Source organism: Symphalangus syndactylus, chromosome 19 (assembly GCF_028878055.3).
Source record: "Symphalangus syndactylus isolate Jambi chromosome 19, NHGRI_mSymSyn1-v2.1_pri, whole genome shotgun sequence".
NCBI classification, from domain to species: Eukaryota; Metazoa; Chordata; class Mammalia; order Primates; family Hylobatidae; genus Symphalangus; species Symphalangus syndactylus.
This window is the reverse complement of record NC_072434.2, coordinates 71,692,030-71,719,918: the sequence shown is the minus strand read 5'-3', so window position 1 is coordinate 71,719,918 and position 27,889 is coordinate 71,692,030. Positions and strand designations below refer to the sequence as shown.

The window sequence follows — 27,889 nt, the reverse complement described above, 5'->3', positions numbered from 1 at the left end:
TCCTATCATATTTGGACATCTTCATTTAGTGTAGTGTTCATATGGCAGATACAGCAGTAGTATCAGTTTGAATATATCTGTCATTTGGAGGAGCCAGTGCAGGGTAATTGAACGAAACTTCTGGTCTATCCTATAAAGCCATTATATACATTTTCATATTTTTGTACTAATTTAATTACTTGTTTCCTCCTTTTATCTGTCACTATTTGTACTTGTACAGAGCTATTTAGCATAGAAGTTACTTGATAGGTAGCTAAATTTAGTTATTCCTCAGCCTGGCCATTTTATTTGATCCTGAGGAGCCTTTAACTGAATCTCCCAGTGAGTATTTCTCAGATCAGATGCTATTGACTGTACTATAGTTTTAGAAGGTTTTTCTTTTAGTGATGTATTATTTATCTACATACAAGTATTTGTTAAAGAGAGTAAGTGTAAAGACATGTTAATATATAACAGGATAATGAGAAGCATAAAATAATTCTATAAATTTGCTCAAGATGATTTTTTTTTAGCTTAGAAAACCTTATTTTGAAATAAGTTTATAATCACAGGAAATTGCAAAGGTAGTACAGAAAGGTCCCATGTACCTTTCACCCAGTTTCCCCTAACTATACTGTCTATCCTACTCATGATAGGACTTCTTCCTTCCATCACAGTGGGCATTGGTTTAATCTGCATTTTATTGCCCCGTTACTCCCCGCTTTTCTCTTCTTTTTCCCATTTGCTGAATTTGAATGTTTATTTTCATAATTACACATAATTTGAATTTCATAGTAGTCTTTCTTTGAATTACATTTTAAATGTGGTATGTGGGTTGTTTTACTTGTTCTCCTTGTTGATTGTATCTGGGTGGTTTTTGGAAAGATGCATAGAAAGATTAGGATTTGTATAACCACCATTATTTTGCAGTACCTGGAATTATATAATCATTAGTTTTTTATTCCCATAATTCTTAAATAATAGCTTCACTACCCAGTGGAAAAGATTAGTTTGAGAAAAGTTTACTGACAGAATTTTTTGAATAACTGTTTTCTCAAATGTAAGATGAACCCCAAATTAATGTTCCATAAAGAATTCTAATTTCTGACTGACAGAAGGGCTGTTTGTGACATAATTTTACCAGTGTGGACTTTTTTTTATTACTGATGTAATATTTCTTTGACAAAATTAAGAGACAATTTCAAAAAGCAGTTTCATTTTAATATAATGCAGTATGCTGTTTTTATATTAGTATATAAAAAAGGAGTAGGAAAATTAGAAAATAAAAGTATTGTTTTAGAAGAGTCCACTACCCTAACTTACATAAATGATAAAAAGGAACCAAATGGGAGATATTAACGTGATGTTGCTGGGAAGAGAAATGCCTGTCTTCAATTAGTGGTTGTCAGGAACCAATCCCCTGTGCAATATTTTGATTAGTGGTGCCTGGGTTGGGGTCAAGGTACATGCAATTAAAATAACCCTCTATAGTTGAATTCAGTGTCCAGCCACAGTTGAAACTATATAGATTAATGTCATATCCACATTTCAGTCTTATGGGGGTAATATTTGTAATAATCATGCTTTTGGTACTGATGTTCTAGTGAAGTTAAAAATCACCCATAGAATGTTGCCCTTTCAATATAATCGTTGTTTTAGAATGCTTTTTTTTTTTTTTTTTTTTTGAGACAGGGTCTTGCTCTGTCACACAGGCTAGAGTGTAGTGGCATCATCATGGCTCACTACAGCTTTGACCTCCTGGGCACAGGTGATCCTCTGACCTCAGCCTCTTGGGTAGCCGGGACCACTAGTGCAGGCGTGGACCACTATTCTTGGCTAATTTTTGTACTTTTTGTAGAGATGAGGTTGCTCAGGCTGATCATAAACTCCTGGACTCAAGTGATCCACTGGCCTTGCCTCCCAAAGTTCTGGGATTATAGGCGTGAGCCATTGTGCCCAGCATAGAATGCTTTTAAAATTTTTAAAACTATTATTTTAAAACTAAAATCATAAAACTTTTAACCCAAATCTTACTTGCTTTTGTTTAGGGACAAGGAAAATTATTCATTTTAGAAACTTTAATTACTGAGCATGTTTTGACTAATATTCAAATTATAGAAAAACTTGAATAATGTTTTTATAATAATAGATATTTTATCTCTTCCAAACATTTCTCAGTTTTCATGAATTATCAAAGTTGAAAATAATGTTTTACCTGAACTTTCCTTCACTCCTTTTATTGACAATTCTTGGTATCTGGTTGTCTGGCTGCCACGTTATTTGCAAGATGTCACTGACTCAGAGTGGTTTTGAATGCCAGATGTTATTTTGCTGCTTCTTTCAGAAAATGGAATTTGTTGGGCTACTGTTCCACTTACCAATTGCTGTGTAACACAGTATGTTCTCCAGAAGCAGGCACTGAGACAGAGTGTGTCATGCAGGGTATTTATTAGGGGTTAACACCTGTAGAAGGGAATTGGAGAAAGCAGGTTTGGGTGGAGGAGAAGTCAGATTACACTGAGGCCAAAGCTTCAGTCAGCCCTACTAGGAGTTCTGAAGTGTCTGTGGCCACCTGAGTTGTTGCTAGTTTAGTAGAAATGGCATGGTCTTTCTTATTTCCTTATCAGTCATTCAGTGCATATGAAATTCTCCAAGAAACACAGGCAGTTTTTTAAAGAGGCTGTCTGTAACTTTGAAGGAACCTGGCAGTGGGGAGCCATCTGTTAACATCTGGGGCAAAGCCCATCATTGAGGGAGAAGATAATACATCTCTGTTCACCACACACCCTGAAACACTATAGTGACTAATATAAAACAACAACAATTTTTTTTTTTGCTCATGAGTCTGAAATTTGGGCAGGACTAGGCAGCACCTAATTGTATCTTCTCCATGCAGCATGAGTTGCAGTAGCTCACCTGAGGTTGGAAGAATCACTGTCAAGATGGCTCACACACATAGCTAGCCAGTTGGTGCTGCCCATCAGTTGGGAGTTCAGCCAGAGCTGTGGGCATGGGGTTTTTGTTCTTCCCACATGGGCTGCTTGACTTTCTTAACAACATGATAAGTATGTTCCAAGAGCAAGTGTCTCTAGAGAACAAAGCAGAATTGCATGACATTTTAATGACCTAGCCTTGGAAGTCATAGCCAGCCTAAGTTCTATCATACCGTATTGATTGAGACAGTCACAAGCGTCCGTCCAGGTTCAAGCTGAAGGGACAATCTTCTTGATGGGTGAGTGGCAAGGTTCTAGATGAAAATGTGAAGTGAGAGATATTATTGAGGCCATGTTTGAAAAATATAGTTTTCTATATTCATAAAACTTAGAAGTTCAGGGTGCCTTAATTAGAAATAGGGTTGGCTGCGTCTTTTAGAAAATTCAAATTAATAATGGTCCATATGTATGAGGAAGGGTAGTGACTGAATGAGGTCCTTCTGGGCTAAGGCCCTCACAGAAGCAACTAAAAATCTGAGCATAGCACAAAGACCATTATCCTAAAGGCACTAAAGAGTGAACAGAAGCGGGGAGAACCTGATTGGGAATACATCCTCAAAGAAGATGGAGGTATATGAAATGACGTCTCATGTTTTGCAGCTCTCAGTCTGGGGCTAGGTGAAAATGGCATGGTGTACATTGTGGCATGGGAGAAGATAACAAGAAGATAAGTAGAAGAACTCTGGTCTCTATGGCATGTGAAAGCTGAATTTGGGGAAACTATGTTTGTTAGAGAGGGAATCCAAAATCTGTCTACTGACAGCTCGTATGACCCCTGAGTGATAGCTTCACTCAGAGCTGCTCAGCTAAAGACAAAAGAAACTTCCCAAGAAACAGTTTGCAGTTTGAATGTGTTTAATCAGCTGATTAAAAAAAAAAAGAAAAAAATGCTAACTGGAGAAAAATTAAAGAATACAGAGTTTCAGAAATTTACCATTTATTATGTTCAGGGAACATTCAGAATTACCCAATGTATAAAGAAAAAGGAGTATGTAACTCCTTTACAAGAGAAAAGAGTACCCCTGAAATGACCCAGATATAGAAATTATTAATAGCAGACTAGGATTTTTAAGTGACTGTTACAACTATTCTCAGTAAAGGAAAATAAAATGTGTTCTCAATATATGAAAAGATAGGAAATCTCAGCACAGAACTAGAAACAAATCAAAAAATCAAATGGAAATTCTAGAAATGAAAAATACAAAATCTGAAATGGAAATTTTCACTGGAAAAAATTAACAGCCTAGTGGAGATGATAAAGTAAAGACTTGAAGTTAAATAAGCCAGAAGTTATTGAAGGTAAAGAACAGAGAGGAAAAGATTAAAATAGTAGTAGTCCAAGGACCTGTTAGAAAATATCACAAGGTTTTATGTAACGTACTTTGAGATCAAGAAGGAGAGGAAAGAGAATGGGCCAGAAAAGATACCTGAAGAAATAATGGCCTCAAATTTGATGAAAGATATAATTTTATGTATTTGAGATGCTCAAGAAACACCAGGCGGCCGGGTGCAGTGGCTTACGCCTGTAATCCTAGCACTTTGGGAGGCTGAGGTGGGTGGATCATGAGGTCAGGAGATCGAGACCATCCTGGCTAACACGGTGAAACCCCGTCTCTACTAAAAATACAAAAAAAAAATTAGCCGGACGTGGTGGCAGGCGCCTGTAGTCCCAGCTACTCAGGAGGCTGAGGCAGGAGAATGGCGTGAACCTGGGAGGCGGAGCTTGCAGCGAACGGAGATCGCGCCTTTGCACTCCAGCCTGGGCGACAGAGCGAGACTCAGTCTCAAAAAAAAAAAAAAGAAACACCGGGGAAGATAAATATTAAAAAGGCCATGTCAAGGTTCATTATAGTGAAACTACTGACATCCAAAGACAGAGGGCAAATTTTGGAAGCAGCAAGGAAAAAATGACAAATTACATTTGGGGGAACTACAATTCCATTAGGAGATGAATTCTCATTAGAAAGTAAGGAAGCTGAAAGAGAGACTTAACCAAGAATTCTATATATCCAGTGAAAATATCCTTCAAAAATAAATGTGATATGATATTTTTAAGTAAAAGAAGAACAAAAAGAACAAAAGAAGCCAGGTGTGATGGCTCATGCCTATAATCCCAGCACTTTGGGACACCGAGGTGGGCGGTTCACTTGAGGTCAGGAGTTTGAGACCAGCCTGACTAACATCGTGAAACCCTGCCTCTACTAAAAATACAAAATTAGCTAGGTTTAATGGCGGGCATCTGTAATCCCAGCTACTCAGGAGGCTGAGGCAGGAGCATTGCTTGAACCCAGGAGGTGGAGGTTTCAGTGAGCCAAGATCATGCCACTGCACTCGAGCCTGGGCGACAGAGTGAGACTCCGTCTTAAAAAAAAAAAAAAGAACAAAAGAATTTATTGCCAGAAGACCTGCACTGTAAGACATGCTAAAGGAAGTTCTTTAGGCTGCAGGGAAATGATACTACATGAAAGCTTGGATCTGCAGAAAGGAATCCGAGGCACTTAAAATTGTAAATGTCTAGATACATACTAGACTATACATTTTTTATTCTTAACCATCTGACTGCTTAAAGCAAAAATTATAACATTGTCTTGAACTCGTCAGAGATTTGAGGTCATAGGGCAACCAACTAACCTGAAATCTAAGAAATGACAGGTACCTCCAAGGAAAATATCATTGAGGTACAAAGGAGAGCAGAGAGCTGCATATTAAGAAAGGGCGGCATTAGGGGAATGGAAATTATGCTTTTGGGGAAAGAGGAACCAGGAAAGGAAACTGAGAAGCATTAGTTTTAGTTGGGAGAAAAAATAGAGAAGAAAGTGGTATAGTTGGGAGAATAACCAGCAGTGTCAGATGTCATAGAGAAGTCATTACAGGATTCAAACTAAAAAGATGCTGCTGGATTTGGCAGTGAAAAGGTCATTTGTCATCTTAAAGAGTATTTTCTGCATAATGAATAGGGAAAGAGAAAGCCAAAAAAAAAAAAAAAAAAAACTTTTGGACAACTTCTTTTCAGCACTCAAATTCCTTTTAAGAATTGATCATACATTTCAGTGGTAATGTAAGGACAAGTACTTGTATTTTCTTGGAGCAGGTATAATCATGATAGATAACTTTATACTTATGACCTTCATTATTTAAAAAGATTTTACCAAATATGGAATGCAAAACATTTTCTAGGAGGCCTCTAGTTTTTATTCTTATGTAGTATTGTAAGATGCCAAAATCTTAGTTCAGTGATCAAATTATTTGTACAGAGAATAGGTAGATGTTTATCTACCTACTTTTCTTTGATCCTACTTCTTTAAGATGTTAGAACCTTTTGGGTTCGTGGGTACTGTCAATTAAGTGTAACCTTCTTTCTATTCAGGTGACACTTGAGAGTTCTTGCTATTCTTCCTCTCTTGAGCCCCACTCCCCCAAATTTGAATGAAGTATCTACGCTTGTTATACTACCTATTGAGAACATCCTTATGAAGTAATTAAGAGCCTTCTTTACTCAGTTGATAGATGTTGGTCAGCAGAGGCATTGAGACACCCCCACTCCCACCCCTAGTGAGCACTAATGGGAATTGGAATGTGTGGCTTCTCTTCACTTTGTTTACACTTTAGAGTACAAAAAGAACCAGGGTGGTCCTTATATCAAGTTCGGCCTAGTTCACATCATACTTTGTCCCAAACATTTTTCTTACAACTACTATAAATTTAGATTTAAATGAAAATAATAGGTAAGTCTGAAGGAAAAAGGAAACCACAGAAGGCCAAGCTATAGTCTTGGTCAAATGTTTTCTTTTGCTCGAGGTGATAAAGTATGTGAATTTATGTAAGTTTTACGCCCTACTTTCGCCTGGTAATTTAGTGAAATACTCAGCCCAGCTAGATGGAAAAGCCATTTTCTCTTTTACCCTATGACTCCTTTAAATTCTGCCTCATGCCAGCATTATATGTTCTATTGCCTCACCCCCAAAACAAAAATAAAACTTAAATATTTTCAAACACAACAGATGACTAGGGAGAATAAATAGCCCACCCTCCTGAGGCCTCATTATTTCGAAGGTTAGGAGAGTTTCCATCTGCCCAAATAGTGACCATTTTAAGAACAGAGACTTCAGCCATGGAATAAAATGAGTAAGGATGTGGAGTGAGTCAGTAGGCTACATACTTTATTAAATGTATAATTATACTCATTGTTGGGTAAACAGAGACCAATTAAGATTGTCATTTTAACATCATGGTGCTTATCTGTGATACTGATAACCATTAACTGTTTGGACTAAAATATATTGCTGACTGCAGATGATCTTAGTGGCTTAGTGAAAACATTTTCATATTCTTTGATTAAATGATTCATACATTTACACATGTATTTTTGGTTTTTAATTAATTTTAATCAAACAATACTTAATACAGTAAAGAAAAAACTAATATAAAAAAGATTATATTGAAAAATAGTCTCTCCAGCATACCTCTTATGCCTGCTCCCTAGTGGCAGCTATATTCAATTCTATTTTTTAAAAGTTATTTAGCCCCATATCTCTAATGTCCTGATATGTTGATGTTTCTAGATTTGCAAATTTTGGACAGTTTGTAAAGACTTCTGTTGACTGCCTTCTATGCTAGTGGAGGATTTAGCTGTTTGTATTCCTCTTTCTACTTTTCCTCCCTGCATTCTCTCACTGTACTTTCATCACTGTTTTTGCTCTTCTTGGTAGATAATGCTTGCATTTTTAAGATGCATTTTGTAAACACTGTTTATTGCTGAGCCAAGAAATATACTGTAATTTTTTCCTTTCTTATATAACTGTTTTTCCTATAATTAATAATAGGCTCAAATTTGTTTTCAGTTGTTTGTCAACACTCTTAAAATTTCCTTTTATATGTACCAAATGCCTAACAGTACATTTTCAAGTATTCCAGTACATCAAATCATGTATCAAGTCAATTTAGTTCCTTTGTCCCAACCTTGTAGGCAGTTATAATTCAGCTTCCTTGGCTCTGCATTATTTATCATACGTATGTTCTCCATCTTTGAAAATTGTGTTGACACCCATCATCTTCTATTGTTTTTTCTTACATTCACTTGTGGGTTTATACCTTTTAATTCTAGTATTGTCATTTTACTGTAGTTCTGAAGGGAGCAGAGATAAACATGTTTACTCCCATGAATATTTTTGGGGTGATAAGGGAATAAGAAGAAGGATTTCTGTTTTCTATTTCTGTGTACTCCTATAGTGCATAGTATTGCATTTAATTCAGTGCTGTTGCATGCTGTAAATGTTTGATTAATGCTTATTGAATGTTTTACTTTGTCAGTTGTTACATTCTTATCCCAACCCTCACTCTACCCCCAACATGCTTATGGGATCCTGAAATTTTATTCCTAAAACCTGTCTTTCTCTCAGCTGCTAATATATAACATAAGATTATTTATACAAGAAGAGTATGTATTGATTTGGAAGAAAATGTGAAGTGATAAGAGGAATGTTGAGCCCTTTGCATTTTAGTGATTTATTGAGAGTTTACTAAATGTTTTGAAACGCACACTTGAAAAGAGATGGGAGTCTTGCTCTAACCTAGGCTGAAGTGCAGTGGCATGATCATGGCTCACAACAGCTTCGAACTCCTGGACTCAAGTGATCCTTCCACCTCAGCCTCCTGAGTAGCCTCCTGAGTAGCTGGGACCACAGGCATGCACCACCATGCCTAAGTTTTAATTTTTTTTTTTTTTTTTTTTACAGAGACAGAGTCTCACTATGTTGCCTATAGATGAGATGTGTAAGTTCTCTGTGGAAAATAATTCGTAACTGAAGAATATAAAAGAAGACTTACAGGTTTAGTGTATATACAGATGGGAAGTGTCGTATTGCAAAGATGTCAGCTCTCTTCAGATTAATCTATAAAATCATGATTCCCATAAAAATTTCAATATGTTTTATAGAACATATTAAGCTAATTCCAGCATTGATCTAGAAGAGTAGTGGCAATTAAAAAATATGCTCTACTGATAGGAAGCTCATTGTTTTATAATTAAGACACTGTGGTATTGGTGCAGGTAGAGGCATATTGATAGGGTAGCCATTCATCTTGGCTTGTGTGGAAGAGTTCCAATTTATGCCTGTTATCCTGGCAATTATTAATAGGCTCCCTTTCACTGTAAAGATTGTCAACTGAAAAAAACATAGAGAGTAATACAGTAGTATTTTTGCTCTTCTTGAGAGTCCTGAAACAAACCCACTAAATTTATGACCTATGTGGTATTAGATAATAGTGGTGAAAGGATATCTTTCAGTAAATGGTGCTGGGGTAAAAAGAAATGTAACTGCCCTTTATCTCACACTACACACAAAAATTAATCCCCAGTAGATTTAAAAACTGAAAAAGTATAACTTTAAAACTTACACAAGAGAAAATTAGGACACCATCCTTATGATGTCTGGGAAGACAGAAATCATAGTATAAATTATAAGACTACATGAGTATTTAATATATATATATATATTTTTACAAATAAGAAGGACATTAAAAACAATGGAAAAACAAGCCCACATGCAGGGAGAAGAGATCTGTAACACATAATAAAGAACTAAGTTTGAGTAAATAGAATCCTTGAAGATTAAACAAAAAACAGTGCACACACAGTTTTTAAAACGGCAAGGGATATTAACAGGCATTTTATAGAAGAGGAATGTAAAATGACCAGTGTTACCAGTGATAATATGAAAAAGATTCTCAACTGTATTCGTAATCATGCTAGCAAAGTTGAAGATGTCCATATCTTTCATCTCAGAAATTTCACTTCTGCATCTATAGTCTGGAGAAGCATTCAAATATGAGTACTAGAAGACATTTATTAAAATATTCATCTCAGCATTCTGTGTTTTAACGAAATAAAAATGGGAAACAATCGAAATTCTGTTATCAGGAGAATTGATAAATTTTGGTATGTATTTAATTAAAATTAAAGAATTAAAATATGTCCCAAAATGATAAGTTTTAGAAACATATATACACACATATACATGTTTAGAAACATATACACACATATATATGTTTAGAAACATACGTATATACACACACGTATATGTTTAGAAACATACACACACGTATATGTTTAGAAACATACACACGTATATGTTTAGAAACACACACACGTATATGTTTAGGAACACACACACGTATGTTTAGGAACACACATACATGTGTGTTTAGGAACACACACACGTGTGTTTAGAAACATACACACACATATGTTTAGAAACACATACACACACACACACACACACACACACACACACACATATATATATATATATATATATTTTTTTTTTTTTTTTTTCTTTTGGAGACAGTTTCTCATTCCATCACCCAGGCTGGAGTGTAGTGACACAATCACAGCTCACTGCAGCCTTGACCTCCCAGGCTCAGGTGATCTTCTCACTTCAGCCTCCCAAATAGCTGGGACCGCAAGCATGTGCCATCCTGCCCAGCTAATTTTTCATTTTTACTTTTTGTAGAGAAGGAGTCTCATTGTGTTGCACAGGCTGTTCTTAAATTCCTGGGCTCAAGTAATCCTCCCTCCTCGGCCTCCTTTGGCCTCCCAAAGTGCTGGGATTATAGGCATGAACTATCACACCTAGCTGATGAAGCATAATATTTGAATAAAACCAAGTTGCAAAAGGCAATTCACAGTTTGGTGTCATTTATAAAGACATTTTAAAAAGTACATAGTTTTGTGATGTTGTATATAGGCATAGTAGTATAAAATATGCATGGATACAATAAACACCAAATTTAGGATAGTGGCTGTGTCTGGGTAGTGGAGGGAGAGGATGAGATCAGGAATGGTAATAGAATACTTACGTTTTTCAGTACTATCTGTAATGTCTTGTTAATTTTTAGTATTTTCTATTTTATTTATATAGTATTATGAATAAAATATATTCACATATATGCTTTATGTATATGTATATATTTTATACTTACTGTCTATAAAATAAGCAAAGATATTATTGATGCATATAAATCCTGTCTCTGCAGTTCCTTTAATCTCCTCTACAATCTAAGAAGTACTATACCAGTAGAAGTAATTCGTAGTGACTGTATAGCTTAATTTTTAAGTTAAAGAATAAAATATTTTTTCCTCATCTAAAAATGGTCTTATTAATTGCTAAACTTCCTTCCAGAACTAAACTGTACTTCTTTGATGTTTCCCCTACAGCAGAAGATCTTTTTTGACAGGTTAGAATACAGTCAAATGTTGAGGATTATAAAGCTAATTCGCTATACAGAGTGTTGTTCTCTTTCAATCACCCTGTCTCTCTTTAGCAACCATCTATCATCTACAATAGGGGTTTGAAAACTTTTTCTATAAACAGCCAGAGAGTAAATATGTTAGGCTTTGTAGGCCATGTGGTCTGTGTCACAGCTACTCACTTTGCCATTGTTGTGTGAAAGCAGACATAGACAATACCTAAATGAATGGGCATGGCTGTGTTTCAATAAAACTTTATTTACAAAAACAAGCAGCAAACTAGATTTGACCGTGGGCCATAATTTACTAACTTGTGATATACAACACACTCAGAGAAATTGCTTCAGTAATCAAAGTAATACTGTTATAATATTTTACCCTTATTATGGGTGGTAAAACTGAGGCATAGAAATATTAAATGACATTATTCAAGTTAAAGTAGCCCTCCCATATTCCTGTAATTTACATGGCAATATAATTTTTTAAAAAATATATAGGTTTTCCAGAGATTCTTTTTCTTCCTCTAAAAGTGGAGTGAGTTGGGTGGGTATAATCTCTTAGTTATTCACAATTACAACCTTTAATATGATTAGAAACTTAATATTTTTAAGTCCCTGAGAATCTTCTTTACAGAACCATTTTATATATGATTATTTTTCTAAGGTTTGCATTCACATGCAAAAACAAATACAAAAGCTGATATATGATATAGTTTAGATTCGGATATCTTACACACAATTGACTTAACATCCAAAGACAGTGAAAGCTTTAAACAATATAGACAATCTATTAGGCAGTTGTTTTAGTTCTTCTGTAAAATCAACTTTATGAAGCAATTTCTTTGTGTTGTCATGACCTGCAGTAATTGAGACTTTATCTATCTGCAGTTATCTTAAGGTCTAGAAAGTATATTTTCCCTGTCCAGTTTCATGGGCTAGAGGATAGTATTTTTTGTGGTTATCAGGTAATGTTGACTCTTCTGTATGCAGAAAGTAGGTCTACCATAGTCACATTGGAATCTGTGTAAATCAACAGGAAAGATAGTAAGATTAATTTAACCAGAATGAAAATTACCACACTACTTTTTATCTCTAGAAGAATACTGAAATTACATGTGTTTGAGAAAGTTTTAATATGAATCAGAACCAAGATTTGAATTAATAAAGTAATTAAGATGTTCTTAGAATATTACTTTTAAAATAAGTTGATTTTTTTCTGACAAAAAGAATATCTTACCAAGCAACGAATTATTTTTCCACTAAAAATTGAATTTATTTATTTTTTCAGAGACATTAAACCTGACAATATACTGATGGATATGAATGGACATATTCGGTTAGCAGATTTTGGTTCTTGTCTGAAGCTGATGGAAGATGGAACGGTAAATAAAGATAAATCCTAAATTATTTTATTCTCAGACATTTCCCTTGCTATTTGTCTGATATATCTGTTTTAGAAACCATCTATTTATACTATCTACCCGTCCATCCATCCATTTGTCTATCTGTGCACCACCTCCTTCCACAAAGGTATTTGGGCATACTTATAATGGGGTTTGTCTAAAAAGTCACAAGCCATTTCAGCTGCTGATATCAATGATCTTAAGATTGATAAAATATACCCTTTATGAGACCCTTGTTTGCTCCTTCTTTAGCTGATGACTTCTGTTGTACTTTAGATATTTCAAAGTTCACCGGGGGTAAAAGAACTAAGTCTCACATAGAAAAAGAAAATGCAGCTTTGTCCTCACTTTTACTTTTTTGTCTTTCTTTCCTAATTGCTTAGTTATTCTAAGGGACAGTGTTCAACAAATGAATCCTTTTTTCAGAAAGTTCACAAGTTAATTTAGTTTCATGTTCCCATTTGTTTAACTTTTGCTAACCCTAAACCCCTCAGTTGGTTTTTTTTGTTTACTTAATAAATGGGTATGGTGGTGCACGCCTGTAGTCCCAGCTACTTAGGAGTCTGAGGTGGGAGGATCTCCTGAGCACAGGAGGCAGAGGTTGCAGTGAGCCAAGATTGCACCACTGCACTCCAGCCTGGGCAACAGTGAAGTCCTGTCTCCCACCCCCTCACTCCCCCACGGCCACCCCCCCAAAAAAATGCTGGGCATGGTGGCTCATGCTTGTAATCCCAACACTTTGGGAGGCTGAGGCAAGAGGATCACTTGAGTCCAGGAGTTCGAGACCAGCTTAAGCAACATAGTAAGACTCTGTCTCTATTTTAAAGAAAAAAAATAAGTTTATATGCCACAGTTTTATTCTGTTATTTTTTTTAACTTCATTTTTTTCTGGCCATATAGGAGAGGTCTAAAAATATATCAGTTTAATTGACAGAAACTTTTTGGAGGACAGTTTAGTATAATACATTCCAAAAGCCATGAAAATGTCACATTACTCTAGACCAGTAATTTTAACTTTGGAAAAATTTCATTTTTTTTTTTAGACAAAATCTCACTGTGTTGCCTAGGCTGGAGTGCAGTGGCGCAATCTTAGCTCACTGCAACCTCCGCCTCCTGAGTTCAAGTGATTCTTCTGCCTCAGCCTCCCAAGTAGTTGGGATACAGGCAAGCACCACCACGCCTGGCTAATTTTTGTATTTTTTGTAGAGATGGGGTTTCACCATGTTGGCCAGGCTGGTCTCAAACTCCTGACCTCAGGTTATCTGCCCACCTCGGCCTCCCAAAGTGCTGGGATTACAGGCGTGAGTCGCCTTGCCCGGCTAACTTTGGAAAATTTGTCCTACAGTGATAACTTTGTTAAAAGGAATTATGTGACCTCTGCCTCTGGCCATGATAGAAGGATTAAATTGGTACCAACTTAGCACTCCCACTGTAAGGAACTGTAAAACTGGATACAATAGTTGAAGCAACTGTTTTCCAGCAGTGGACAACAGGCAGCATAATACTATTATCCCTGACATAAATGAACTCATGAGGTATTCCTTACAATTGCGCAAAGACTGGGACAGTTCCTGATTCTGATGCAGAAAGCTAGAGTAAAAGCAGAGCTGGACTACCTGCAACAGCTGGAATATGCAGGTCTTGGCATTGGAGAGGAGGGAATTGTGCAGAGAGAGGGCATAAAGTGCCTCATGAAGGTTGGGCTGTGCATTGTACCACAAGACCATATGAGGCTTGACAATAGCAGATGATAGCATTTGAAAACAGACCAGAATACTAATGATCAAGCAGATATCCCAGGCGAACAACAGTGCTAGGGGAAATTGAATTTTCGTCCCTGGAGAGCCAGCTAACACCTTTGTATCACCTAAGACCTACTCTAAACCTGTCTAACAACCTAAGTCTAAGCCCTGATTAGATCCATAGAGTTTGGAAGTCTTCCTTCCAAATAGAGGGGCTTATGACAAATCTTAGATTTTTGTATGAACCTACAATCACAGAGTGTAAGCCAACTCATGGTCAAGGAGATCAGTCAGTAATTTTTTTATGTGCTTACATAAGAATTGTTTTTCTTCATAAGAACATAACAGAATCAATACTCTCTGTAACATCTTATTCACAATGACAAAGATTCAAGAAAAAAAAATCACTGAACCAAACAAAAATGGGGATGTGGATAGTGATACAGGGTCAGATAAAAGCAGTCAGTAGAGGCCTGGCTGGCACACATGTTGGACTTAGCAGACAAAGAATTAAAGAAGTGATCATAGGTCGGGCACAGTGGCTCATGCCTATAATCCCAGCACTTTGGGAGGCCAAGGAGGGTGGATCACCTGAGGTCAGGAGTTTGAGACCGCCTGGCCAACACAGTGAAAGCTTGTCTATACTAAAAATACAAAATTAGCCGGGCATGGTGGTACATGCCTGTAATCCCAGCTACTCACTCAGGAGGCTGAGGCAGGAGACTCACTTGAACCCAAGATGGGGAGGTTGCAGTGAGCCAAGATGGTGCCATTGCACTCCAGCCTGCGCAACAGAATGAGACTCCATCTCAAAAAAAAAAAAAAAAAAAATTATAAAAAAAAATATTTAAGAAAATAAAGGAAAATGTAGTCTTAAAGAGTATACAAATAAGGAATTTCAGCAGAAAAATGAATCAAATGGACATTTTACAATTAGAAAGTACAGTAACTGAAATTTAAAATTCACTGGATGAGGTTAAAAGTAGACTGGAGATAGGAGAAGAAAGAGCCAGTGAACTTGAAGACAGATGAGTAGAGATGAGCCAATATGAAGAACAGAGAAAAATATTGAGACCAAACAAATAGAGGCTTAGGGATCCATATAGAAGAAGAGAGTGAGATGTGGAAAAAAGAAATGTGTAAGTAATGGCTCAACCTTCTCAAATGTGATGAAAAACTCAGATCTAAGAATTTTACCATATCTCAAACCTATAAAGAGAACCACATCTGGCCATGTCAGATGTGGTTAAAGTGCTGAAAACTAAAGATAAAAACATTTAAAAGCAGCCAGAAGGAAAGACATATTACATACAGAGGAGAAATGGTAAGGACTACTGACCTGTCACGAGAAATCATGGAGTGATGTCTTTAAAGTGCTGAAGGAAAAAAAATGTGTAAACTGAGGTTTCTGTATTAAGAAAAATATCTCTCAAAAATGAGGATGAATTAGACATTTTCAGATAAATGGAAGATGAGAAAATTAATCTCTAGCAGGCCTGAATGCTAAAGAATGTCCTCCATGTCAAAGGAAATGATACTGTTTGGACATTTGGATTTATAGCATAAAAATGTCATATGCAATAAATAAGTGGGTAAATAAAATGTCTATACTGTCTATCTTATTTAATTTACATAAAAGGTACCTGACTGTTAAAAGCAAAAATAATGTAATGTGTAATTATTTGTAATGTGGGTTTATGACACGTAGAAGTAAAGGATATGACAATAGTCACATAAACAATGGAAGATATGTATATGGAATTATACTGCTCTAGGATAACTGTATATAGGAAGTATAAAGTGAGAAGTGGGTAGTGCCAGGTATGACGTTAGAAGAGGGAAATAGCATGGTGGTGGTGCTGAGTTGAGAAAACAGAGATTGGAATCAGGGAGGCTTTGGCATCTGGAATTTGGGGCCACCATTCCAGAGAGGATAGAGCTGCAGGGAAAAATAACTTCACGGAGAGAGCTAGTGATTCTCCAGTCCTGCATATTACAAGCCCGATGGACTCAAAGTTGGAGATAGAGTCCCTGTAGTCTGATGTTTGCCTCTCTAAATTCCTTTTGAATGCATTCGAAATGCAAATTCCAGAATGCATGAGTAATATTTCTGTCTCTGTGAGTTTCCTCAAATTATATTTGTTCCTGAAAGTCTGGTGTGTTCTCCCAGTCATTCATTCTAATTTTGCTGGACAATAGGATAATATTTTATGTTTTGTTTCTAGCATACTTATTGATGAACTCAAAATAGTTTTCTTGGACATAATATCATATTGGACTTCCATTTTCAAAACCATAGGCTTGCACCTGTAATACCAGCACTTTGGGAGGCCAAGGCGGGAGGATTGCGTGAGCCCAGGAGTTTGAGACCAGCCTGAGCAACATAGCAAGACCTCATCTCTACAAAAAAATATAAAAAATTAGTTAGGCATGGTGGCATGCACCTGTAGTCCCAGTTACTCAGGAGGATGAGATGGGAGGATCGCTTGAGCTTAGGACCTGGTCAAGGCTGCAGTGACCATGATGGTGCCATTGCATTCCAGCCTGGGTGGCAGCAAGATCCTGACTCCAAAATAAATAAATAAATAAATAAATAAATAAATAAATAAATAAATAAATAAAAATTTAAAAAACACTATAATGAAGAAACCTTATTTTATTTCAGATTTTTAAATTAATTTTTAGATTTTATTGTCTTATTTTTTGAGGCAGGGTCTTGCTCTGTCACCCAGGCAAGTGCAATGGTGCTTTGAGCATTTCATTTACTTACATATTTCCTATAACCATATTTGTGCTGCTGTCTCTTGATTATTTATTTTTAGATACTATCTCATAATATCCTACCATGGTAGATGAGGATTCAGGTCTTTTGCTCTGCTCTTGCCCAACCAGTACACATCCTCTCTATCCTCTCAATGTAATTATCACACAATCCCTCGTTAAATCCTGTTCGGTATTTTATTATGGTGATACAAATACTCATCGTCGTGTCATACAGTTTGTTTTAATTGCATTTCTTTTCTTCAGAACCTTTTTATTCTTCCTGGTGTAAGTGACCACTTCGCTCTGCTTAATTTCCTGTGTAATTGTCACCAATTTATCCTCAAACTCTCCACCACGTTGAATTACTTAATAAAAGGAATTTAGCAGTTCCTTTTTTTCCCATGGAGATATTCATACTGGATTGCATTCTCCTAATCTGGACTGTTTGTTCTAGAGACCTACTGCAGAGGTACTATCCTAGGACTACCTTTCATCGTCTTCATGGAATTTATGTTATTCTCTAGTATCGCACTCTGTTTCCTGGATCCCATTTGGTGATAGCTGCCTGAAGAAGGTTCCATTGGAAGTAAATATTTCATAATCTTCCATGTCTGAAAAATGCCTTCATATTGTATTGATACTTTGTCTGGACATAGTATTCTAGATTTGAAACTATTTTCCTCTTAGAATTTAGAAGGCATTATGTTGTCTTTTAACTTACAGTGTTGCTATTAAGACATCTGATGCCATTCTGAGTCTCAGTCCTTTTATTACAACCTTTCTCTCTATCTCTGGAAGCTTTTAGAATGTTTTATTTATTCCCAGTGTCCTGAAATGTTATGATTGTTGACTTTGTGTGGGTCATTATTTATTATCTGGACAGCTGCCTCAAACCTACGACGAGCCTTTCCCAAGTTTGTGACTTTCAAATTAAGTTTCAACTTACTTTTTCTCCTATATCTCTGTCAAAACCATACCAGCTGAATCAATTTACCTTAAGAAGTCAATTTCTGGTGGTGAAGTGTTCGCTATAATTCTTTTCCTTGCTCTAAAATTATCTTGGCTATGCTTGGCCCTTTATTTTTCTATGTGATTGTTAGGATTAGCATATTGGTTTATATCCATACATGTACACACATGTGAACAATCCTTCATAAACACTGGCTTATGTATTTAAGACCTGCTTTGAAATTAGCTTAATTTTGGGGACATTCATGTCTATAACATGGAATCTTCTCATCTATGAATGTTGTGTTTCTTTTTATTCACTATTAATCCATTACCTAGATGAGTTAGATTTGCTCCTAAACGACTTGTGGATTTTTTAATGTTACTTGTGTTATAAATGATACTTGTTTATATTTGCAGTTTAATAGCTTGTTGCTCTTCTTTAGGATTAGAATTGATTTTGCGTATTCATCTTGAATCTAGCACTCTTGTGAGTTTTTTTTTATCAGTTTAAAATAGTTTATAGATTCTTCTAGATTTTTCATATAATAAATCATGTAATCCGTAAATTATGACCAACTTTGGGTTTGTTTCTTCACAATCTTTATATGTGCTATATTTTTTCTCTTACCATGGAGTCTAATGACCTTCAGTACAATGTTAAATAGGTGCAGTGATGTTGTCTCTGTAGCTTCAAATTAATTTAATGTTTGCAGTTAGCTTTTGGTATATATCTCTTATCAAATTAAGAAATTCCTTCTCATTTCTGATTACCGGAGTTTTTTTGTTGTGATTCTGGTTGTAACAAAATTACTTTTCTGCATCCATGAAGATGATATTAGGTTGTTTTTCTTTTAATCTGTTAATCTGATAAATGACAGCTTTTCCATTGTTAAATCATTCATTCTTTGAGTAAATATGACTTTATCAAGATGTTATATTGCAGTATTTTAACAGATTCCTAGTTGACTCTACTACTATTTTATATCGTATTGTTACCTGGCATTCATACATGACATTAGTCATATCTCAGACTGGAGTATAATTTTTTTTCCTTAAATTGTTCTTGTCTGATTTTTAGATTTAGGTCATTTTAGCCTTATAAAATAAACAGAGGATCCATATTTTCCCCTTACCCATTTTGGCTCTAGAACAGTTTATAATACAGTTATCTGTTAACTTATATCATTGGTAGAATTTACTTTTAAATCACCTTAGCCTGGGTGAAGTTTTGTTTTCTTCAATTTTATTTTGTTTTGCAGATAGATTTTGTACTATTGATTCAAATTTTTATTGATTATAGGTCTGTTGGATTTTCTCTTTCTTCCTGAGTTTTAATATGTTATAGTCTTTTCGATGAAAATTGTCCATTTTCTCTGAGTTTTCAATTGTATTGCCATAAAGTAGTTCAGACCACCTTCCTCCTAGTTTTAACATCTCTGTTACAGTGTCGTTTTGCCCCCCTTTCCTAGTATTGTTTGTTTGTGCTCCTCTTTTCCTTCATAAGTTTTGATACAGAGCATTCTACTGTTCAATTCTAAATATTTTCCAACTTAAGTTAGAATTCTTCTATGGGCCACTATTTAGTGATATGCCTTTTAATATCCATAGTATTATATTTATTTGTTTAGTTAGTTATTCCTGGTTTCAGTTTACTATAGATTGGGTCTATTTGGTATCAGATGTTTTTGGCATTTTTTGAAATTTGCTTTGTGATTTTGTAAGAGGCCAGTTTTTATATGTTCTATGTTTATTTGAAAAGAATACTTTTTTTTCTGACTTTTGGGTACAGATATATATGCCCATAAGATTAAAATTGTTAATTTTGTCATTCAGTTTTTTTGTGTTCTTAACCATTTTATTTCTCTGATCTATTATTCATTGTTTAAAAATCCTTATGATGGTAAATTTACTAACTTTGTAATCATCAGTGTTTTGCACAGCTCTTTTGTAGCTTTGCTGTTAGGTATACATTATTCAGAATTGACATTTATTCCAGGGTATTTTCTTTTATATTATACTAATGAATTTTTAAAAAATCTTACAATGATTTTGGCATTAGAATATATTTAACTGATATTACTGTAGCTATCTTAAGTTTCTTTTCTTTATCATATGCCTGATATATCCCTTTCCATCCATTTACTTTCAACTTTCCTGTGTCCTTATGTTTTAAGTGCATCCCTTTTAAACAGATTATTGCTGATGTTTTTCTCATTTGTTCATTTTGGTTTTATGTGTTGTCCTGTGTAACAGTTTCGTTTAATAAGTGAGTTTAATCCATTTATAAATTTTGTGATTATTAATATACTTATTTCTAGTATCTTATGTGCTGTTTATTATTGGTTTTGCTTGTTTCTTTGCATGTATATTTGAGTTTGTTTTCTTCTTTCTTGCCTTCTGTTGACTTGATCCAGTTTAGCTTTTAAATTTCTCTTTGTTTGGAAGTTACATATTCTAAGTATTTTAGTGTTTATCTTTACATTTTTAAACAGTTAATCAGTTTTTCTGCCACATTCCCAATCAAAACAAGAAACTTAGATTATTTCACACTGTAATTAACTCAACGTCACACTCAAAACAAAAATTAACTCAAAATGAGTCAAAGACCTAAATACAAAAACTAAAACTATGAAACTCTTAGAAAAAAATAGAAGGGATAACTTTATGACGTTGGATTTGTCAGTAATTTCTTGGGGATGACTCAAAATTACAGGCAACGAAAGAAAAAAATAGATAAATTGGACAATATCTCCATTAAAACTTCTGTGCATCAAAGGGCACAATCAGAGTGAAAGGCAACATATGGAATGAGAGAAAATATTTGCAAATCATATGTCTAATAACAGGGTAGTCTCTAAAATATGTAAAGAACTCCTACAAGTCAGCAACAAAGAACAAAGGACCCTATTAGAAAATGGACAAGGTATTTATTTTTATTTTATTTTATTTTATTTTACTTTACACTTTCCTTTTTACTTTACTTTTTACTTCACTTTACTTTATTTTATTTTATGTGATAGACAGAGTCTTGCTCTGTCGCCTAGGCTGGAGTCAGTGGCGTGATCTTGGCTCACTTCTCCTGCCTCAGCCACCCGAGTAGCTGGGATTTCAGACATGCACCTCTATACCCAGCTAATTTTTTTTTTTTTTGTAGAGACTGGGTTTTGCCCTGTTGGCCAGGTTGATCTCAAACTCCTGACCTCAAGTGATTCACCCACCTCAGCCTCCCAAAATGCTGGGACAAGGAACTTTAATAGACATTTCTCCAAAGAAGATTTTTTTTTTTTTCTTTTTTTTTTTGAGACGGAGTCTCGCTCTGTCGCCCAGGCTGGAGTGCAGTGGCGTGATCTCGGCTCACTGCAAGCTCTGCCTCCCGGGTTCATGCCATTCTCCTGCCTCAGCCTCCCACGTAGCTGGGACTACAGGTGCCCGCCACCACGCCCGGCTAATTTTTTTGTATTTTTTAGTAGAGACGGGGTTTCACTGTGTTAGCCAGGATGGTCTTGATCTCCTGACCTTGTGATCCGCCCACCTTGGCCTCCCAAAGTGCTGGGATTACAGGCATGAGCCACCGCGCCCGGCCCAAAGAAGATATTTAAATGGCCAATTAGCACATGAAAAGGTACCCAACATCACTAATAATTAGAGAAACACAAATCAAAACCACAGGGATACACCATCTCACACTCAGCAGGATTGCTACTGTCAAAAAAACAGAAAATAGGCCGGGCGCGGTGGCTCACGCTTGTAATCCCAGCACTTTGGGAGGCCGAGGCGGGTGGATCACGAGGTCAGGAGATCGAGACCACGGTGAAACCCCGTCTCTACTAAAAAATACAAAAAATTAGCCGGGCGTGGTGGCGGGCGCCTGTAGTCCCAGCTACTCGGAGGCTGAGGCAGGAGAATGGCGTGAACCCGGGAGGCGGAGCTTGCAGTGAGCCGAGATTGCGCCACTGCACTCCAGCCCGGGCGACAGAGCGAGACTCTGTCTCAAAAAAAAAAAAAAAAAAAAAAAAAACAGAAAATAACAAGTGTTGTCAAGGATGTGAACAAATTAGGATCCTTGGGCACTGTTGGTGGGAATGTAAAATATGGAAAATGGTATGGGTAGCTCTTCAAAAAATTGAAAATAGGATTACCATGTGATCCAGAGTTCCTCCTCTGGGTATATACCCAAAAGAAGGGAAAGCAGGGAGTTGAACATAGATTTGTACACTCATTTTTAGAGCAGCATTGTTCACAATAGCCAAAGGGTGACAGATGAATGGATAAACAAAATGTGCTTATACATACAATGGAATATCAATCAATTTTAAAAAGGAAGGAAATTCTGACACGTGCTACAACGTGGATGAAACCTTAGGATATTATGTTAATGAAGTAAGCCAGTTACAAAAGTACAAATATTTTATGATTCCACTTATGTGAGATAACTATAGTAATCAAGTTCAAAGAAACAAAGTACAATGGTGGCTGCCAGGGTCTAGGGGAAGGGCGAATGGGGGAATTACTGATGGGTATAGAGTTGAAATTTTCCAAGATGAAAAAATTTTAGAGAAGGATGGTAGGGACTGGTTGCACAACAGTGTGAAGGTACTTATGCCACTGAACTGCACACTTCTAAAAATCATTAAGATAGTAAATTTTTTTGTGTATTTTTACCACCATTAAAAATAATAATTGAATAATAAAATAAAATTTAAAAAAAGTAATAATTAAAAATTTTAAAAACCTGAGAAATTTAGAATACTTGAATCCTGTTTACATCCTCAGTAACATGTTTTTGTTTTTCCAGTGTTTTATTTCCAACTTCTTTTTTTTTTTCTTTTTTAGCGGGTGGTTTTTAAAAATTTTTATTTTTCTATTTGTAAACTGACAAATTATAGTTGAATACATTTATGGGGTAAATTTATTTTTCAGCCCTAAGGTAGTTACTCCTGCCTCTTTTTCTAGTCCTTGTCCTCCTCCTTCTTCATTATGTTATCCAATTAACCACCATTTAGATGTATTAGTAAAGTTTACCAATATCTTTGTTCATAATTGCGTCTAGTATCACATTCTACCATCTTGGTTAAATTTCTTGTTTTCCAAAGTATACCCTTTAGTGCTTGTTTAGCTGAAAGGAAATGTTAGCGATAGTTTACTCAGTCTTGTGTGACAATGTATCATTTCTGTATCATAATTTAGGTAGGTAGGTAATACATTGACAGTTATTTTGTCTTATCACTTTGAAGGTACAACTTCATTTACTTCTGACTGCAATTCTTAGTTATTAATAATTCAGCTGTTGGTCTAATTGTCATTTCTTAGTAGATAATCTCTATTCTTTAATGTTTTTAAAATCTCTTTGGCTTTGGTATTCTGTAGTTTAATTCCAATGTGTATAGACATGAATCTGCTTTTATTTATCTTCTAAGTACTTTTTTTTTTTTTTTTTTGAGACTGGGTTTCACTCTTGTCACCCAGGCTGGAGTGCAGTGGTGCCATCTCTGCTCACTGCAGCCTCGACTTCCCAGGCTCAAGCAATCCTCCCACCTCAGCCTCCCCAGTAGCTGGGAGTACAGACATGTGCCACCATGTCCAGCTAATTTTTGTATTTTTTGTAGAGATGTGGTTTCACGATGTTGCCTAGGCTGGTCTCCAACTTCTGAGCTCAAGTGATCCACCCGCCTCAGCTTCCCAAAGTGGTGGGATTACTGGTGTGAGCCACTGCGCTCGACCTCTTCTAAGTACTTTATGCCCTTCCTGCATCCAGGAATTCGAGTCTTATATCATTCTTGAAAAAAATTAAGCTTTGTCTCTTTGGATGTTGCTTTCCACTATTCTCTCTTTTATCTCATTCTCTTATACTGTGTTGAACTTGTCCATTCTAGGGTCTGTACGTCTTAGCCTTTCTTCCAAACTTTCCATTTTTTTAAGTCTTCATATTAGATGCTAGTTAATTTCTTCAGCTCTTCTTCAGGTTTATTATTCTCGTCAACTGTATCTAATCCACTGTTTACCTATTTATTGCGTTTATTTTATTTCAGCGACTATTTTCATTTCTAGGACTTCTGTTTGATTTTTAAAAACTTTTGTGTTGTTTTTTTAGGTCTTTAATAATTTTAAACATACTTATTTCATAGAGTGGATCTGATTGTTGTTAGGGATCTAATTGTTCTGTTTGTTGGAATTTCTGAGTTACTCATAATAGACAGTTTCCTCATTTAGTTTATATTATTGGATTGTGAGTTCATATTCCGCGAGTTTTATGTTTAAGAATTATATCTGCCAAATTTAAGCATGTGTCCTCCAGCGTAGATTTGAATTTGTTTTGCTTCCTAGAGGCAACTAACCTTGGGTCAGTGTTAATGCCAATATCTTGGCTTGGGAACTTTTGGACCACAGAAGTGGTGTGCATTTGAATGCCAAATGTTGAGACCATGTGATGTGATGTTACGAATTTCTACAGGAACAGTATTTTTCATTCATCACACACAAGTCAAGATAGATGAAATGTCTTGTCCTTCTCTGCTTTGTGGCAGATTTTTATAATGTACCGTTTTTCTTACAGTATACGTTTTAGGCCAAAAGGTGTGTATATAGGGCAGCGTTTGTCTTCAAACTCACCACCTCATATAAGCTAAGGATAAGATCTTTTCTTTTGTTCTTACCTCATATAAGCGTAAGGTACTCGCTTTTGTGTATGTTAAAATTTGAGTACCTAGGAAATGAAAACCAACAATTCCCCAACACTACTCATCTCTAGTGCATATTATCCTGATTCTCAAGCATTTCTTGATTACTGAACTCTAAGAATTTCTCTTTGTAAAAAAGTTCTTTTATATGTTTATGCAAATAATTGTTATATTTTATCTAGCTTTTTTTTTTTTTTTTTTTTTTTTTTTTGCTTTTGAGACCGAGTCTTGCTCTGTCGCCCAGGCTGGAGTGCAGTGGCGCAATCTTGGCTTACTGCAAGCTCCGCCTCCCGGGTTCACGCCATTCTCCTGCCTCAGCCTCCTGAGTAGCTGGGGCTACAGGCGCCCACCACCACCCCTGGTTAATATTTTTGTGTTTTTAGTAGAGACGGGGTTTCACCGTGTTAGACAGGATGTTTATCTAGCATTTTTAAGAGTTCGTAATGGAAGGGTTTCCAAGTTATTTAATCTCAGTATTGCTAAAATGTAAGTCTATCCTAATTATTCAGAATTGGAAATGTTGTCTAGAAAATCCAAAATATTAACTGGTATTCTAGTTTAGGAATGTTCATGTTTTGGATAAGTTCTTCTAAAACACGTAAAGGGCCAATATCCTTTTACTTCAAAGTACCTTACAACATATATACCCAGGATTTTTCTAGTTACCTGTTTTATTTTTTCTTCTACTTTTTTACAGAGATAAGATCTTGCTATGTTTCCCAGGCTTGTCTCAAACTCCTGGGCTCAAGTGATTCTCCCACATTGGCTTCCCAAAGTGCTGGGATTACAGATGTCAGCTACCATGCCTGGTTTTAATTACCTGTTTTCTAATTAAACCTAACCTGCTATAACAAGTACTCAACTTTTTTTCTCTATTGGAACTTTAGTTTTTGAAGGATATACCTCTTCTTTTATAGTTTTTTAAATTAGTAAGTAGTTTGTTGTACATTATTGGTGTGTATTTTCTTAGGTTTCTATTAAGGAGTTTAAACATAATCTCCAGGCTTCTCATAGTATTGGCCTAAATATCAGGAGCTTTTCCCCCCATCTCATTGTAAAATTTTCACAGTTTCATTTTTTTTTTACATGTATAGTTTTGACAGGTAATTATCAATAATGAGTGTTCTAAACCAAATATTCAGTTTGTTGTTAATGGGTATGATGGTTTAAATTAAATTGTTCCTCTCAATGTCATCAGTTAAGTAACACTATAATAAAAGTTCTATAGTGTTATGAAATCTGGAAAACTATTAATGTGGGGATAATGTACAATTTAACATATATGCAAAGATTATTATTATTTTTCAGATAATGACAAAGATGTGTTTATGAGATAATAATGTCTATTGTGTATCTTAAGTAACTTTTAAATTTAAAATATTTTATTTCTAATATAGTAGATTAATAAAGATGTAAATTTCTTCAGGTTCAGTCCTCAGTGGCTGTAGGAACCCCAGATTATATCTCTCCTGAAATCCTTCAAGCCATGGAAGATGGAAAAGGCAGATATGGACCTGAATGTGACTGGTGGTCTTTGGGGGTCTGTATGTATGAAATGCTTTACGGAGAAACACCATTTTATGCAGAATCTCTGGTGGAGACATACGGAAAAATCATGAATCACAAAGTTAGTATATTTTACTTTTGTTCAAATTAATGTGGTAAATAACACATATAATAAAATCATTTTTAAAGAGAAAATATTTTTCTAAAAACAGTGAACAATCACATTTCTATCCTAGTATGGGACAGGACAAACATAAATAGTCAAAGTCCATAAATTATTCATAAGTTATTAGTTCTAATTTTCTTGTATTTTATTAGAGATGCTGCTAAGTAGGAAACTAAGTGGTCTCTCCAGTAGAATAACAAAGGTCATAAGTAGAGAATTTCGATCATTGCTTACTATAGTATATGTATAATCATGACTAGAATATGTGTAAAAAAATTTTCAACTTTAGTAGTAATAAGTGCAATACAAATTTAAAATAAGAATGAGATACTTTTTTTCTTGTCAAATTAGCAAAGATCAAAAGAAAAATAGTACTCTGTACCATAAATAATGCAGTGAGATGGGCATTCTAAGACATTAATAGGTATATAAATTGGTGTAACCTTTCTGTTCAGGAAGTTTACAGGTGTGCACCTAGAGCCTTAAAAAATGGTTAGAGGTTTTGATTGAGCAACTTCAGTCTAGGAATCTACCCTATGACATTTTCAGTAGAACAAAGATATATGTACAAGGATACCTATTCTAACATTATTTATGATCACAGAACACTAGAAGCAACACAGATACACAACAAGAACAAATTAATGAAACTTTAATATATTTAGTACTAAGTGAAATAGACTGTTCATAATAATAAGAAGAAAGGTTTTATTAGCAGTCTTAGAAGATTGTGAGCAGTTGCAAAAACCTAGAATGTGAATATCCGATAGAAGGGAATGATAATCTATTCTTTTTAATTTGTTCCAGTGAAGCAATTATGATTAGTTTCTTTGCATATATAAAAATCAGTTTTATAGGGTTTATGTTCTTCTTCGTGTTTGCAAAGATAATGTTTCATATAGTTATAAAGAGTTGAAAGACTGGAAATAGCAGCAGGGTTGTAAATAGCATGTACATCATTTGAATTAGAAAAAAATATTGTAGTACAACATGATACTTAACAGCACAGATTACAGCTTCAGTTCGAATTCTGGTTCTGCCACTTCCTAGATATGTAATGTTGAGAAAGTTACTTGAATTCTCTGTGTCTTTATTTCTTCTATAATATTAGCACAGTAGGAGTACCCACCTAAAATGGTTGTTTTGAGGGTTAAATGAGTAATGCACTTTAAATAGTGTCAGATACATATTATGTCCTTTAAAAATACTTATTATTAATCATTAGTATGTAACTTATATGACCATTATCAGTCATCTATCTCGATTTAAATATTGAGTCAAATTCCACTACTTTTAAGTAATTTCTCTTCATTATGATACCAGTTTAAGGTATTTAAGGTATAATGTATTCTTCTTTCTATAGCTCATGCATGATTGAGTCATATATGAAATTAAAAGTCCTAGGAAAATGATCTTCTGTCATTCATCCCTGTATTCCTTTAGTATTAGTACTTTGCACCAA

General features: G+C 35.3%; 1 protein-coding gene across 20 annotated transcripts in view; it reads left to right on the top strand.

The window, feature by feature from the left end:
• CDC42BPA (CDC42 binding protein kinase alpha) overlaps nucleotides 1–27,889 on the top strand; it is a 313,445-nt gene that overhangs the window by 131,440 nt on the left and 154,116 nt on the right. For all 20 annotated transcript variants that reach the window (XR_008649731.2, XM_055235029.2, XM_055235020.2 and 17 more), the window contains exons 6-7: nucleotides 12,508–12,601; nucleotides 26,182–26,382. Coding sequence is in view for 19 of the 20 variants with exons in the window: in XM_055235029.2 (XP_055091004.1) it covers nucleotides 12,508–12,601; nucleotides 26,182–26,382 (295 nt within the window). In the remaining variant the exon portion in view is untranslated. The remainder of the gene's footprint in view (nucleotides 1–12,507; nucleotides 12,602–26,181; nucleotides 26,383–27,889) is intronic.